This window comes from Penicillium chrysogenum, assembly GCF_028827035.1.
Source record: "Penicillium chrysogenum strain IBT 35668 chromosome Unknown utg000002l_segment0_segment0, whole genome shotgun sequence".
Lineage (NCBI taxonomy): Eukaryota > Fungi > Ascomycota > Eurotiomycetes > Eurotiales > Aspergillaceae > Penicillium > Penicillium chrysogenum.
This window is the reverse complement of record NW_026622750.1, coordinates 3118077-3132672: the sequence shown is the minus strand read 5'-3', so window position 1 is coordinate 3132672 and position 14596 is coordinate 3118077. Positions and strand designations below refer to the sequence as shown.

Here is a 14596-nt window from a genome sequence, read left to right as displayed (position 1 = left end):
CCATCTCTCCTTTAAAATACCACTATGCCAACATAAAGAAGAATACGTTTAATAAGGGGAAAGATACCACCTACCAAGGTGGTAGCATAACGTTTGCGATCAAGGCTATTCATAACAAAACAATATATTCTGTTGCGGTTGCAGCGCGCGCATACGCTTTAACGGAGCACTTGCAGCCTCCAGGGCTACATAACACCCATAAGCTGACTTATTTGGATGAGAGTACTTCTACTGAAAGGATTTAATCTACAGAATATCGTGGTGTAGCTCCGCGCATATATCGATGGTGCGTGTGTAGGGGAATTTGTTACTTGCAGCCACCACCACCGACATGCTGGGTATATAATCCGTGAGGTCAACCCGAGCTTGATGCAAGAAGCAAACCCTAGGAATTCTGTTATATTAAGGTATTAAGATTCGATATCAAAGTTCGTTAAAAATGATCGTTATATTCAAAAAATAAAGTTGAATAGCTAAACATTACTTAACAGAATTCCTTTGTCCCTTACGGACATTTCCAACAGACACTGTATTTAGTCCTGCTGCTGCTTTACATGAAGAATAAGATCATACGTTTCGGTTTTCCTTTCACATGGCCCCCATGGCGCGAGGCCGGCAGGTGTTGGACGAATGCATGAAGCATTGGCAAAGATTATTACAGCTTCTAATACATATATCTGGGAGTTCAAGCCGTGCTCACTTTATTAAAATACTCAAAGTTAATATACGATAAGGTAAGAATTGAAGTACTCAAGCCTAGCTCTTCTGACTTCACAGTAGGGAGGAGACAATGGTGAGGTAATGCGAAATAATTATTTCCATACTATGCTCGCATAAAAGACGCAAACATATCCAAGTTTACCAAGACATAAATGAGCCAACGAAGAAAACGTTCACATGGTACCACCATATCGTATATGCTAATCGAGATGCATGGTGTTGAATAGTCTGTGGCCCGTGTCGGTCGGCCCTTTGCCGGTGAATTGATTATTGGACAGGCGAAGAGCAACGAAGGACAAACGCCGGAATCGTGAGAGCTCTTGCGCAATCCTACTGGTGGACACCGATTTGGCCTGGATGACACCAGCAACGACGATAATGCGAATAGAGGCATGAAGGCTTTGAATGTGCTGCACGAATTCCAAGATTGACTGGCCGGTGTTGACTACCGAGTCAACGAGAAAGATTGTCTCACGACCTTGAAGATGCTTATGCTGAATATCGCCTGGATTTTTTGCATGAAGAAACATGGCGCGTGGCAACGCCTTGCTCACGCCCAATGCCATTGGTTCACCACCTCGCATCAAAGGCACAATCAGGGTCTCTTTCTCATGAAGTATTCGATAACCATCTGTTTGATGACCTTGAACATGGGCAATATTGCAGGTCTCAACACCAAGAATTTGGGTACAGAATTCAGTGGCAAGATACCATCCAACTTGGGAATGTGCATCCCGCAGTGCTGGCCCCGAGATCGCTGCATCGCGCATTGGTGTCATGAGCAATTTGGCCGCAAAACGATCAGTAGCATGAAGAAGATGAAGGCTTTGGCGCCGGACAAATAACGACTCAACGAAAAATTGATCCGTCAGTTGTACTAAAGGCAGCCGGGACGCATCAAGGCGAGCAGTTGCATTTGACGGGAGCACAGCCTGGCGCGGCCGAAATCCGGCCTTTCCGATAGAACTTGTCAAAGCCTCGTCCATGCTAGTACTTCTCAATGCTTTGTCGCCCGTCACAACAATTGCTTGGTTGGCCGCTTGGAGCATTTCCACATCCAGTGGACTGTCGCCAAAGGCCCAAACATAAGAGCCGTGCACATCACGCAAACGCGTCACGAGTGCCGCTTTCAGTGCGGGTGTCATGACAAGAGCGTCGGACAAGCGACCCCCGCCGATCACTGTAACTGTTTTCGCCAGTCTCCCCCTCTTCAGAACCTTCTCCCAGACTCTGCGAAGTCCACAGGTCAACACCAGCGCGCGGACATGAGTCTGACCTGACACCAAATGCAGAAGATCTAAGATCTCAGAATGGAGCTTGATCATGAGGGCCACTTTGTCGCAGCAATCATCATATTCTTTGTTGTCGCCAATGGCTTCTTCGCAGAGGAAGGTCGCTTGGCGGAAGGCAGTATATGAGTAGCGCAAAGGGCTGCTAAACAAACTTTTCAAGGGGAATCTCTCGTCCGCCTCAGCCGAAGGTATGGAAGCCAGCTCCCAAAATAGTTCACCGCTGTCCTGTGGTGCGAGTGTCTTGTCGGCGTCAAAGACTAGCACAGTCTCCGGCCGCTCGGATCCGGTCGTTATGAAGTCGTCCATGCGTTGCTGGGCCAGTCTGGAATTCAAATCGTCTGTATGGGTCTTAAGATCCTTAATGAAGGGAACAATTTTCCCCATGGATATCTGGCGTTGGGTAATGGTGGTGAAAATGATGTCGTGGGACCTGCAAAGGTGACGCAGTTGTTTTTTCTCCTCTTGCTGCCATTTGATCAAATGAGCAATTGACACTGCTGGACGACTTCGTTTCTGATCACTCGACCGATACCCCGCAATTTCCTCAGCCGGCACATCAAGATACAAAATGTGAGTGTAGGTGTCTAAATCAGCTGGTGTATATACCAATTGACCAGCAACTTCGTCTTCGGCCCAAAACATGGCATGTCCAGTGACTATGGCACTTCTCCCACTGTCGGAGCTCTCTTGCTTGATCCTTCGAATCGCATGATCGCGAACCCTGTCTTTGTCATCTTCATCCAAGTTCTGGAATGCTTGAAGGCCCCCTAGAGTGCCCGCTGCAATGATTTGGCTGCCATCATAGAAGGAGAATTCGGCGTGGCTCAGGCCACATTTGAGGATATTCAGCAAGAACGATTTGCCAGATCCAGGTAGGCCATAGAGGCCAATGATGACTGGTCTTGGACAGTTGGCTGACGCCGGGCAGGTGGATGTGAGATCGTGGCTGTCACTGCCGTTAAGACATAATACAGGGGGAGGCTGCATGACTGAAGCTTTGGTAGAAGAGGAGTTGATATCAAGCAAAGTAACTGTGAAAGTTGGTTCTCGATGGAGAGAAAGAGAGAAAGACAAGTACAACTTATACTAGCAAGGTTTATGTCACGACCTTCTATCAAAAGTAGCGGTCTAAGGGTACACGTGGACCGGTAGGTAGAGTAGGCGTTGAAACATGAGAGGAAATCGAAATCAGACAGAGTGAGCGAAAACAAAGCGAGCGACCGGGATCACAAGGTGCCACGTATCACCAGTAGGCATGCAAGACCACGTATTAGGTCGCGCAATGAATATCCCGAATCCCTGAGCTGCAGCGAGGTGATCAAGGTAGAAGAGGCCAGACACGTCGGAGACCACGGCTGACTCGCTGGAATATTTCGGGGTCCATTATATGGCGACAGGCCACCGAAGCGACCTTTTCATCCTTGCTCGGGTTCACCACTTCATGTATCGAGTTCCAGTGTTTTTCCTTGCATATGAGAGCAGCTACTTTGAAAAAGAACCATCGCGAAGTGAACTTGGCCAACATGTAAACATAAATTGGGGCCATTTGGTACCCAGAGAGAGAAGGAATCCGGCGAGATGCAAATCCGTCATATTGAGCCCGTGTAATTGAAAAGATGACATCTGAAGCTTCACTCAATCTAGAGAAATGTGTTTTTGCAAGTCGGAGCTCCTGAAGCTCCTCGCGAAGTCTGTCGCGATGCCAGGACGCTTGTGGCTGCCGAGGAAGATTCAAGCTCTTGAGCCACAGCCGTAGTGTTGCTTGCCCCAGTCGTATTGGTACTTGCGCCACCGAATGCATGTTTGAGTTCAACGGTAAGAGGTTACGGTCATCCAATCGACAGTTCGTCAACGGCCAGAAAGGGGCCGCTAGGATCCAAGTCCTCATCGGAGACGGAACATCTCAGTTTCCGGTTCTTGTTGCTGCGGCAAGCGCGCCAAGCCGTCTACTAAGCATCTTTCGATGGTGTCCCCAGGTCCAAAGATTACGATTCTCCACCTCTCATTGCTTACTGCATGCGTTCCGCATTGTGAGCTTCCCGCATCATAGGCCTCCAGCATAGTGGCCTCCAGCATAGTGGCCTCCAGCATAGTGGCCTCCAGCATGGTAGCCTCCTGCATGGCAACATGGTGTACTTGAACCTATTGGGAATATGGCTGGCAGCCAATCATTGACATGAAATTATTTATTGGGTCAAAACTGGAATGCCCGATTATCAATATATAAAATCCTCCGTCGGCCCTTGCTTGTGTTCTCACTCGCCAATTCTTTCGACAGGAAGCCGAATTTTGCGCTCAAGCGGGAGAGACCAAATATTAGAAGTATGGCTTCAGAAGATGCATTGCGAATACTACTTGTGAGACCATCAAACGCTGAGACTCACAGTCGCTGCGGTAACTTTCTCTGGGGTGATCTATACCTACAGCTCCTCCGCAGATTGCTATATCATATCGGCTGTGGAACGGCTGGCGTAGTTCGAAACTGCTGGAATCGGAATGGGCTGTCGGAAAGCTTTCTTGACAAGCCTTTTCCAGGGGATACATCGTGATGTCCGCATAAATAATATTCTGGCAAATATCCTTAGCCATTACTTCGTGACCACCAATTTCGGTCGAGAGGGTAACAGCATCGATGATTAATCCTAGAATTTCCTTTGCGGTCGTCGCAGTAACCTCAACAGGCGCCATGCAGAGGTCAAGCATGCTACGACAAACAGAGTCCAACTTGAATATGCTTGTTTCCAATGCCATTCCTTTCCCCACCTACTTCGTCACTTCATAGAACGAAGCTTCTCCTTTTAGATTCGGTCTACTCGCACTCTTTCTTTGGTTCTCGGAAAGAGTATCACCACCTTTATCTGACCATCCCGGAATCTTAACTTTAGTCCTCAATATGAAAACGGAGGTGTTGACGAACTCTTCTCTCCAAATCTAACAAATCACGATAAGCCGGATGGAAAGATAGGTAATCCATCCACAGCTTGGTTGGACCAGCCACGATCTCTTCAGCCGCCGTCTCTTTGCGTTTAAATTGAAGAGAATCGTTCCAAGTAGACTGTTATGATATCAAGACACTCGCATAAAAACCAAGAATTCTTGGGGAATTCTAGTTTCTCCAATCGGGGGTCATCAGCAGTGCGCAAAAATATAATGAACAATGCGTAGGATAGTGATGCGGATGGTGCAGAAGTCGAAAACTAAGGAACCTCCAATCGGTAGCGACAATGTACCAAAGATGGCTTTCGTGCCCCATCTATTACGCAAACTCGGACACTGCTCAATCGCAGTGTTCGATGCAAGTATCTTACAGCGTTATCCTTCCGCATGGTGGGCCTCCCACTTGATCATGATAGCAATGGTGAATCGCTGCCATGAGCCTGGTGCGTGATATCAGCTCAGTACTTTTGTATCCAAGACACTAAAATGTTGGCTTAAGTCTTCTTAGTTTGCTTGATAGAGAAAAGAAGGTCAAACCCTGATTTTTAACCGTATCACCAATCACATACTTGCAGTTCTACCAGCGACAATTTTCGTACAAGTTATGCCTCTCATATCTTCAACGTAGATGTATATACACAGTCCATCCCAGGAATCCAAAGGTGCAACGCGTACCTGCCTTTGCACCCATTTGTGTGTTTTCGACCTGCAATCTTTCCTTTATCAAATATGCTACAGAGAAACTGGGACACTTTTGCTTTTGAAGTCCCACCTTTACTCTGCAGTCGGTTGCACCTCACTCCATGAACAGATCGTATCACTTATAGAACAAATGTCAAGAAGAGCGCAAAGCCAGTCACAAAAGAAGAAAGGTCAAGTAGTACGGTCTCGTTTCCTCCATGCCGGATCACCCACCTCGGCCCAAGATAAGATAAATCGCAGATTTTTATTTCATAACGTACGTTCGTTGCAGAACAAATGTTTGTTGAATAATATAAAAATCGAATCCTCATTCCACGGGGGCACCTGCAGTCTGCCCTGACTGCAAGTTAGGTAGGGATCTTAACTATACGTAATCAGGTGCGATCAGTCTCAAATTTTGGTCAATTATAATAAACTAACTACATTATCCCCCGTCCCTCAGGGTTACCTGTAGTTGGGGTTTTCTCTTTACTATTGGGTGGGGTGTGAGGGGAGACTCCGGTCCGACATGACACTGGGTTCATTTCTCCACCTGACTTCCGAGGCATAATACGGTCCAATTGACAGATTTTAGCAAGTTAAAATAGTCGTGATGTCGTATCATACAATCAGAAATATACATTTACATTACATTACATACGGTCAATACTTCTTGGGTTACCTGTCCAGATGTGGCGATGCGAGCTATGTAATTGAAATGTAACTATTTTTAACCTTGTAACAACCTGGCTGTAATCGGCTTTCGTCAAAACACGATGCAGTGGTTTGGTTTGGCAAAGAGGTTAGTCTCTATTAATCTCGAAATGTAAATTAACTGCATGTTTCACTTGCATGACGGCATCCTGTAGGGCAGCCTATTTATATTATCGAGGACTTATGGTTCAGACGTCGCTCGTCCTTTCCCAAAACATGTTGCCCCACAGATGTCTCAGTACTGTAGGTACAGTGGTGAGCATTCGCTCGGTCGCGTACCCTATCAACGCGCCATTCCACGCCCTTGCTTGATATCACCATGTTTTCTCGCCAATCGATGTTCTACGTTACATAATCCCGTTCTTTGGCGCAATTCATGTTAAACGCTGTGTGGTCCGTATTATGGATAGACGAGGTAGGTATTCCAATTGCGTCAGACATGAGGTTGTAGTCTCCTTGCCGTAGGATTAAGAAATTATTACGAAAGAATGGCAGTCACCGGACTCGCCCATGGAATGTCAGCTTTGAGTAATATACTTTGCCATATCTTAGTAGTTAAAGGGCTATTGAAGATCTTTTAATGTACGCTTTTCTTTTTCAGGTCTTATAAACAGAGTGCTGTTTAAATTCAACTAGGAAATTGATCTACGGCCTGGCCAGGAAATGAACCCCTGTCGCGGGCCACAACCCAAAAAGCAAGGCGCAGGTCGTCACTGCGTAGTGACCGTGCGACAGCGCCGATGGTGCTTTTGCAAAAGGATTTCCAGAAACAACACATGACTGTGCTATATATCCATTAAGTTCAAATATTTTGTAGTTGGGAAAACATCGTAGTAATAACTAAATTGCATTGTTGACTAGAAGCTTGTCGTCTTATTCCCAGAAGAACAGTAATTGTATCGTAAGTAAGTCTTTCATACAAGAAACGGCGTGGGTGGGATTAAGTGACGGCGAACGCACGCTGAGCTCTAATGCAATCGTGTCTCGCCCCATTCCAAAATGGGACGATACACGTGACTGTACAATGATATTGGTGTATGTAATCTGAGGCTTGGCTGATTTCAAACGTACATGCGATCCGCGAGAATTTATTGGCTAGGTGGTTGTGTGGATTCGGTCGCATTTACGATTAACCGAGATTGCTGTTTCTCCCGTTCCAATTAAGATACGTGAGCGGCTGACAACTCGTTGGAGGAGCGGAATCACTGACATTGCAACATCTTATCAGGCTGAATATTCATCAATGCCTCTTACAGATCCGTCAATTTACTGTCCATTGTGCCAATGTGATCTGGATGCGGCTCAAACGTGGCATTACCTGCTCGAGGAAGGGACGGAGGAGGATGGCAGTAGAACGGGACAACCGGTACACCGTTATTTCATGGACATGATTCGCTTGACGGAAGAGGAGCGATCGCAAGAAACAACTGTGCACGACTACTGTTGGTGGATCGTTATGCGCATCTTTAGGAAAGTCAATTTCGACCAGGCTTGGATTGATCAATTCAAGAGCTACATTCATCTCCTCTCTCCTTTCATGCAAGAAGCCCCTTTTTGCGACGAATCCGATACCCTGGATCTCGATGTGTTCATGGCTTTCAAGACAGCCAGCCGTAAGGAGAAAACGCAACGCCCGCTCTACATACCTTTGCCCCCCGAGGCCATTCAACGAATTTATCGCTTCCTCGACCGAGAAGAAGATATTATCAACCTTGATGACACCTTATCCGTTGGCCCTTGTCCCAAACAATGGAGAGAGCTCGGGTTCAAATACATGCTGGTAGATGATCTCGACCCAAGAGAAAATATCAAAACTCTTATTCGCAACCTGCAAGAGCAGCCAAAAAGTCGCTTCCCAAAGACCACAAATTATCGAATCATTTGGGCCAATGTTGAAATTTTGTGGACCGTTATGGATACTCTGTTGGTGATAACAAATGTGCCAGCAGATGCCTCAGTGGCGCATAGTATAAAAGTCGATGATTACCACAACTCTGTACGGTACGCGATTGGGCTTCGTGGGGCTCACTACATCATCTTCATGTTCAGTGAGACTTAGGATATTCAAGTTCTTTGTGGAATCGCTATTAATGGCCGAACAATTGGTCACGAGGGCCCGATATGGCGGTTTGTTCAAGTGACTTCTTTGACAGGGCTCAGGATTGCATATGTCGAGAACCATTTTGTTGGCATCTAAATAAAGGATAATCTCAGTTGGCAGGATAAATGGCATGGGGAACGTCCGGAATACAGTGCTTGCACCACTTTTGAATGGGATTCTAGAAGCAGTGAAATTGTGGCATCGCATGATGTAGGTTCTTCTGCTAAATTGTACTGTGAGGTAATTTTACTAACGACCACCAGGGTAATAAAATCACAGAACTCGGATATCGGGTTTCTCCTGGGTAGACATACTCAACCTGAATGGCTTGTAAGCAAACCCGGATGTTGGTCTCGTTTGCCGGAGAGTACACAAAGCATCGCACATAATTTGTACATTTAATCTCCTGTTTTCCACTAACTTATTTGTTAAAAGGAACTTCAAATCTGGTCAAAATAGCACTGTAGATTGCCATCAATGTACACTGAAGATGTACTAACGGTACAGTATGTGTGAGAGTGTGCGTAATCAATGTACCCTGGCTACTCGTCGAGTTGAAACCCTGAATTGAGGTACATGTGAGGTAATCCAGTCCAATCTATGAGAAATTATCCAGCTACTTGAAGTCGTAGTAGCTCATCTCTCTTCGGCGTAGCGGAATGGCAAGAGGTTGGTTCAAGGGCCCGAGGGCGCTTCGACTATTTCGCGTCCCCCGAATCATTGGCGATCAAACGGCCACCTAAGTCATCCCACAACATTTTGCGCCACTCACTGTCGCCGAGGACCACACCATGCGAGCGGAGCACAGCCAGGGCTTTCTCGTGCTCTTTGTGCAAGATATTCGAGATTTAGTGGTTGATGACGTGCTGAAGCCTGCTCTCTGACTAATTCAGGGTCATCGTCTGCTTCATTTGTTAACAATGAGGCTCGTGGTATAAATACGGCAACGGTAGGCCGAACTAGTTGGCCAGCAATGGTATGAAGCTGCCGTCCGCAACTAGGCGCAAGTGCCACATGACTCTAGAGTTGAGTAATATGACAACAAAGAAAGGAACATGATCGAAGACCGCGTGAAGGCTTTGTCCTAGACATCCATTCTTGCGCCTCTTGCTTTATTTTGGTTTAATTGTGGTGGGTGTTGGACCTAGTCGTGTTACAGTGAGCAGCCCATTGAGCGGAACAAAGAGCCATGTCCATGCAAGAAAAATTGCTTGCTTTTCTAATTTGGTACGGGCTCCTCGCTGGTTGTTGTCTTGTAGTATTTAATACTGGCCAATTCTCCACATTGTCATAGGCGTTGAACCACTGCCTGCGCGGTTTCCCGATTCTTACGTAACAAACGCGATCACGGTATTAGAAGAAACATGACTGCTCGAAAACCTGCTACAGTAATGCAAGAAGAACATCTTGGGCTCTAAACACAACGGAACGGTTCAACAAGATCAGACTAGGAGTCAAACTTAGCGGATGGCGGTTAGATTTGGGGGTAGTCGGTTGAACAAAAACACATCACGCAGTAGTGAGTCAAGCAGGAAATTTATACCAAAAATCCCTCTTATTGTATAGAGGAGCAACTTCGTCGACAAGCTTTATCAATGAAAACTTTACTTCATATAAGATCTCAGAGCCAACTAAGCCCGTTAGATCGTCCATCCAACCAACTTGCTAAAGGATTACGCCTTAGATTATATAGCGCTCTTTTACTCGCGAAGGAAAATAAGTTATTACGCGCCGCCAACCAGAAGCAAAAGCAAAAGCGCATTCGGTCCCGAAGGCAGATACCCGTCGGAGAAGGCCTTTCTGTTCAAGAAGCATCTGCATTAATTATGCAATCGGTGGAAGCAATTAAAACACCCGGAGAAGGCCTTCGCCACGTTTACAGCCGCAAAGGAGAGCATTAGCAACAAGGGGGTCACGCAAAAACCAGGGCCATAGGAGAGATGCATGTCCAGATAGATGATGATTTTAGTTTATTTATTATCATGGCGTTTTGGTTGATAAAATGGATTTGAATTTAATAAGTTGGATGGGGTGCGTCTCTCGATAGTGTGCGCCACTCGTAGTGTGCGCCACTCGGTAGTGAAATACGTTAACTAGCGAATATAAGGAACTCACCTTCTCGGACACTTCCACCTCATATCGGCGACAGGGGTCTGCATTGATAAGGTATGCGGAAGCGAGGCCTGCCATTCCGGGGCCTATTATGACCACTGTCTGACGATGGGAACATCGCGATGACAGGCGAAAAACAACTACTCTGCATAACCACTTCAGCCGTAGACAAGTGAGCAGGTCGCCTGAGATGTTTGTTAGTTTTGGATTGTTCACTTTGTGCAGACAGTCTACGATCGAGCTAACGGGGATTTGTCAGCATTGCGTACGTTATCGACTGCCAAGATCTCGTGCCTGGTAACTTGAAAACACCGGTCCGTCAGTTTATCCGAATCCCGAACCTGGCTCCAACCCCCTCGCGACTTCAACTGTACCGAACTGAAACAGCAACGCTGCCATACGTTTTGTTTGAAAAGCTCAATGGATCAAAGCAGCTCACCCGATTACAAAGAACTTTTCGAAAGAGAAACAAAGCTACGTAGACAGGCTGAGGAAGAACGAATACAGGCTGAGGAAGAACGACAACAAGCTGAGGAAGAGAAACGACAAGCCGAAGAACGAAACAGGCAGTTCACTCGAAAGACTTCTTTGCTGGAATATCTTCGAACCTGCCATAACTTGCTCTCCTGTCCCTTGCACGTTAGAACTCCGTCTCGTTCTACGAAGGGCAAGATCCCAGCCCCTCAAGGGAAGTATTGCCCCGCTCGCCTTCTCCCATGGACAGATTGTGCCGCTGCATAGCAGGAAATATATGACTCGGTTTGCAGCTACCTCCAAGCAACGAGTGACCACCCTCCCCAGTTATTTTCGACTGTTGCGCGTCTGGAAGGCGTCGCCGACTCGTTGGACCGTCCACTGAGCAGTGAACGGGATCTTGAAACTTACGAAAGACTTGCCGTTGAAAATCATGTTCGAGATATCATTTCTGAACTCTGCAAAATACCTGAAGCCCGGCGACGGTTCCGTCTTGGCGATGGCGTATGGTTCGAGAGCCATACCAATAGTCTAGAGGATGACGCAGCTCAGAATGATGGCACTCTTTACGATGAAGACCGCTCGTCAACACAATACCGGCCAAGGCCTGACCAGTTCTGTATCCACCGAGCTGATGACAAAAATTCTCTGCTTATGACGGTGGAATACAAGCCCCCTCATAAACTGACTGTTGAAAATCTGCGCGTGGGTCTTCAGCCAAAGTTGGACTTTTGGGATGAGGTGGTGCAACGCAAACAGATACCTACCGATGAAGCTGAGAAGTTGAAATATAATGCCGAGCAGATTGTTGGGTCAGTTCTCACCCAGGAATATCACGTTATGCTTTGGGAGGGCCTTGAGATTTCCTATGTGACCATCGGTCTTGCACTGGTTCTTCTCCGAATACCTCAGGATGACCCGGGCACACTACTTTACTTCCTTTGCGAGCCCAATATGGAAATTGATGGGAATGATGATGACAACTATCGACAACCAAGAACAGCTATTGCTCGGGTGCTTTGTCTTTCTTTGATGAGTTCTCTTTCTGCCATCCGCGATCATGCTTGGCGGACTCGTGCAATGGGTCAGCTGAACACTTGGGAAACTAGTCTTGAACTTATACGGTCCGGAATACCTGATGACGAGCTCCAGCAAGCCCCACCTGGCTTAGAATATACGGGATCTCCTCATACTAGTACCGAAGGCACTGGTTCTAAATGGCTACCTTCGTCACCCATGCCATCGCCAACACTGCAGGGCCGTGCGCAGCTCCGATCTGGTTGTGCACCGTCGCAAGCTATCCCTGGCCCAGATCAGTCCTCCGATGATTCGGATTCAAATCATACGGCGCCCGAAGCTAGGCGAAAGCGGACTCTCAGCAAAGTCACTTCTTCCCCTCCTAATCAGCCAAGAAGGCCAAGAGGCTTTGGCAATGGTCGAAGTGGGATCCACCGACATCATACCGCGCAATTTTGTACCCAACGATGCTTACTTGGGCTTCAACAGCACGGCTTGTTGGATAACAAATGCCCAAATGTGGACCTGCACAGAATGTGTGAAAACGACGAACGGCATCCTATTACAAGAGCTGGCTTAGTCCAAGAGCTGAATCAACAATTGAATAAAGACCTGGATCATTATTGCACCCTATTGGGATATTGTGGGGCGTGGACGTCTGGGGCACCTTTCAAGATTGTTTGTGCCCGATATGGCTACACGGTTATTGGAAAGGGGACAACCGACCGACTCTGGAAAGAGGTGTCTAATGAAGCAATGATATATCGTATCCTGCAAAAAGCGCAAGGGTCCGCCGTACCAGTTTTCCTGGGAACAATCGACCTGGCTATGACTTATTTCCTCTATGGGGCGGGTGAAATTCGACATATGCTGCTTATGGCCTGGGGCGGCGAGAAAATAAGCAGATTGGAGCTTCCCGTGGATCTTGATTATGAGTTTCGACGATCTCGGGAAGAGATCCACTCCCTCGGGGTGGTGCATGGCGACCTCAATGACGGAAATCTACTATGGAATTCAGAGTTGAAGCGGATTCTCATCATTGACTTCCATGACGTGGCACTGAACCCTGGTTTGAAAAAGAAGAAGTCGAGAGCATCAAAGAGGAAATTGTTTGAGCCACAACATCGAGAACGAAAACGCCTTCAGATGGCATCTGTATAGACACAGATTTCGCCCAACGGAAGCATGGCTGAAGTATTACCATGTCAAGCTCTTGGCTATTGCATTGTGGGCTTCGAGGATAAACGTACGTACTCGCAAGAAATACAGAACACTGCGTATTACCGCGCTTACGCGATGATGGCGTTGACTAAAATCACAGTCATTGATCTGTCGGTAACGCGGCATATTGACGCAAAGGACAGAGAAATGAAAGGTTTTACGAAAGGGGGACAAGGACACTGCTTTTAGATAAAAACATACAGATATGACGCAGACTCACCGGGCCTTGCGCATGCTGTGGCTAAGCCAAAGGCAAGTTCAGCTGTGACATTGGCTCCTTAATGCCCACCTTTGGCAGCTGTTTAACTTTAGTAGAGATCACCAGGCGTCCTCGTAGGTCGTACCAGGCAGGACAACATAGCACCCCCCCAGAATGCAACTGACACGTCATTGGGGCAGATTCCAGTGCTTTACACTCCCGCACGCATTCAGCAGAACCGGAAAAGCGCGCGAGAATTAGTCGATTAGGCGAGGTCGAGACGGACATCTACCTTTTTGCGTTAGTGTCAGTTTCACTTGTGTTTCCCAACGAAGCTCTGCGAACTTAAAGTTATGTGTAGGGCTGTAATGTTTATGCATGTAATCCAAAATATTTAATGACGGCCGCCTGCGGAGAGCCACCCAGCTAATAACCAGCTGGCCTACTGCCATGTGCACAAGTTGCCGCGGAGGTACCGCCTGGGTGGGAAATTGATGAGCACCGCTTTGTGGTCAAATATGATATAGATAGTGTTTCCCCGAACATGGCGAACTGATCTCACGAGGCTCACAATAGGTTGTATTACCATCTTTGGTAGACAGAATCAGCCAACTGCGTCCGTCGGACGCAGGCTGGACATCTGTAATGCCGATCCCGTCACCATTGTGATTGTCGGTCACATGTTTCGCTGGGCTTCAGCATCTGTCCGTCACAACATTAGTCGAATACAGACTTCTTCAGCGTAGCTAGCGGAGAAAGGAAGGATCGATTGGCTCGAATATTGTAGAGGTTCCATAAGAGGCCGTAGGGGCAAGCGGAAGCTAATCTTTATTGAACCAACATCGTGCTAGGATATTACGTTTAGTAGATGTTTTGCTTTCTGGGTTTCGTTGTCCGTGTTGGCTGCCTACCAGTGCTTTTCCTTGCTGTTTTTTTCTCTGCTACCATGTGCTGTTCGTTGTTGGATTTTCTTGTCTTTTGCTAAATTTGGTAAACCATGAATGAATGGCCTATTCCGTGTTTTTCGGCCCTTTTTTTCAGAGATACCAATTCCTGGGAGCTGATCAGTGCAAAGTAGATAGACTTGGACTGTACTTCGTAGTCATGTCTTATCAGATAACTATACTC

At 47.0% G+C, this 14596-nt stretch overlaps 5 protein-coding genes across 5 annotated transcripts; 2 read left to right on the top strand and 3 right to left on the bottom strand.

The window, feature by feature from the left end:
• Positions 1 to 920: 920 nt before the first annotated feature.
• Positions 921 to 2999, bottom strand: N7489_004671 (uncharacterized protein; the record flags this gene model as incomplete). The annotated part of the gene is made up of 1 exon (XM_056710423.1): positions 921 to 2999. The coding sequence occupies one exon, from the start codon at positions 2997 to 2999 to the stop codon at positions 921 to 923; it is 2079 nt and encodes a 692-aa protein (XP_056568844.1).
• Positions 3000 to 3330: 331 nt separating this feature from the next.
• N7489_004670 (uncharacterized protein) lies at positions 3331 to 3813 on the bottom strand (the record flags this gene model as incomplete). The annotated part of the gene is made up of 1 exon (XM_056710422.1): positions 3331 to 3813. The coding sequence occupies one exon, from the start codon at positions 3811 to 3813 to the stop codon at positions 3331 to 3333; it is 483 nt and encodes a 160-aa protein (XP_056568843.1).
• Positions 3814 to 3896: 83 nt separating this feature from the next.
• N7489_004669 (uncharacterized protein) lies at positions 3897 to 4133 on the bottom strand (the record flags this gene model as incomplete). The annotated part of the gene is made up of 1 exon (XM_056710421.1): positions 3897 to 4133. One exon carries the CDS (start codon positions 4131 to 4133, stop codon positions 3897 to 3899), a length of 237 nt encoding a protein of 78 aa, XP_056568842.1.
• A 3454-nt stretch (positions 4134 to 7587) lies between these two features.
• N7489_004668 (uncharacterized protein) lies at positions 7588 to 8403 on the top strand (the record flags this gene model as incomplete). The annotated part of the gene is made up of 1 exon (XM_056710420.1): positions 7588 to 8403. The coding sequence occupies one exon, from the start codon at positions 7588 to 7590 to the stop codon at positions 8401 to 8403; it is 816 nt and encodes a 271-aa protein (XP_056568841.1).
• A 2574-nt stretch (positions 8404 to 10977) lies between these two features.
• On the top strand, positions 10978 to 13209 carry N7489_004667 (uncharacterized protein; the record flags this gene model as incomplete). The annotated part of the gene is made up of 2 exons (XM_056710419.1): positions 10978 to 11249; positions 11325 to 13209. The coding sequence occupies 2 exons, from the start codon at positions 10978 to 10980 to the stop codon at positions 13207 to 13209; spliced, it is 2157 nt and encodes a 718-aa protein (XP_056568840.1).
• Positions 13210 to 14596: the final 1387 nt, after the last annotated feature.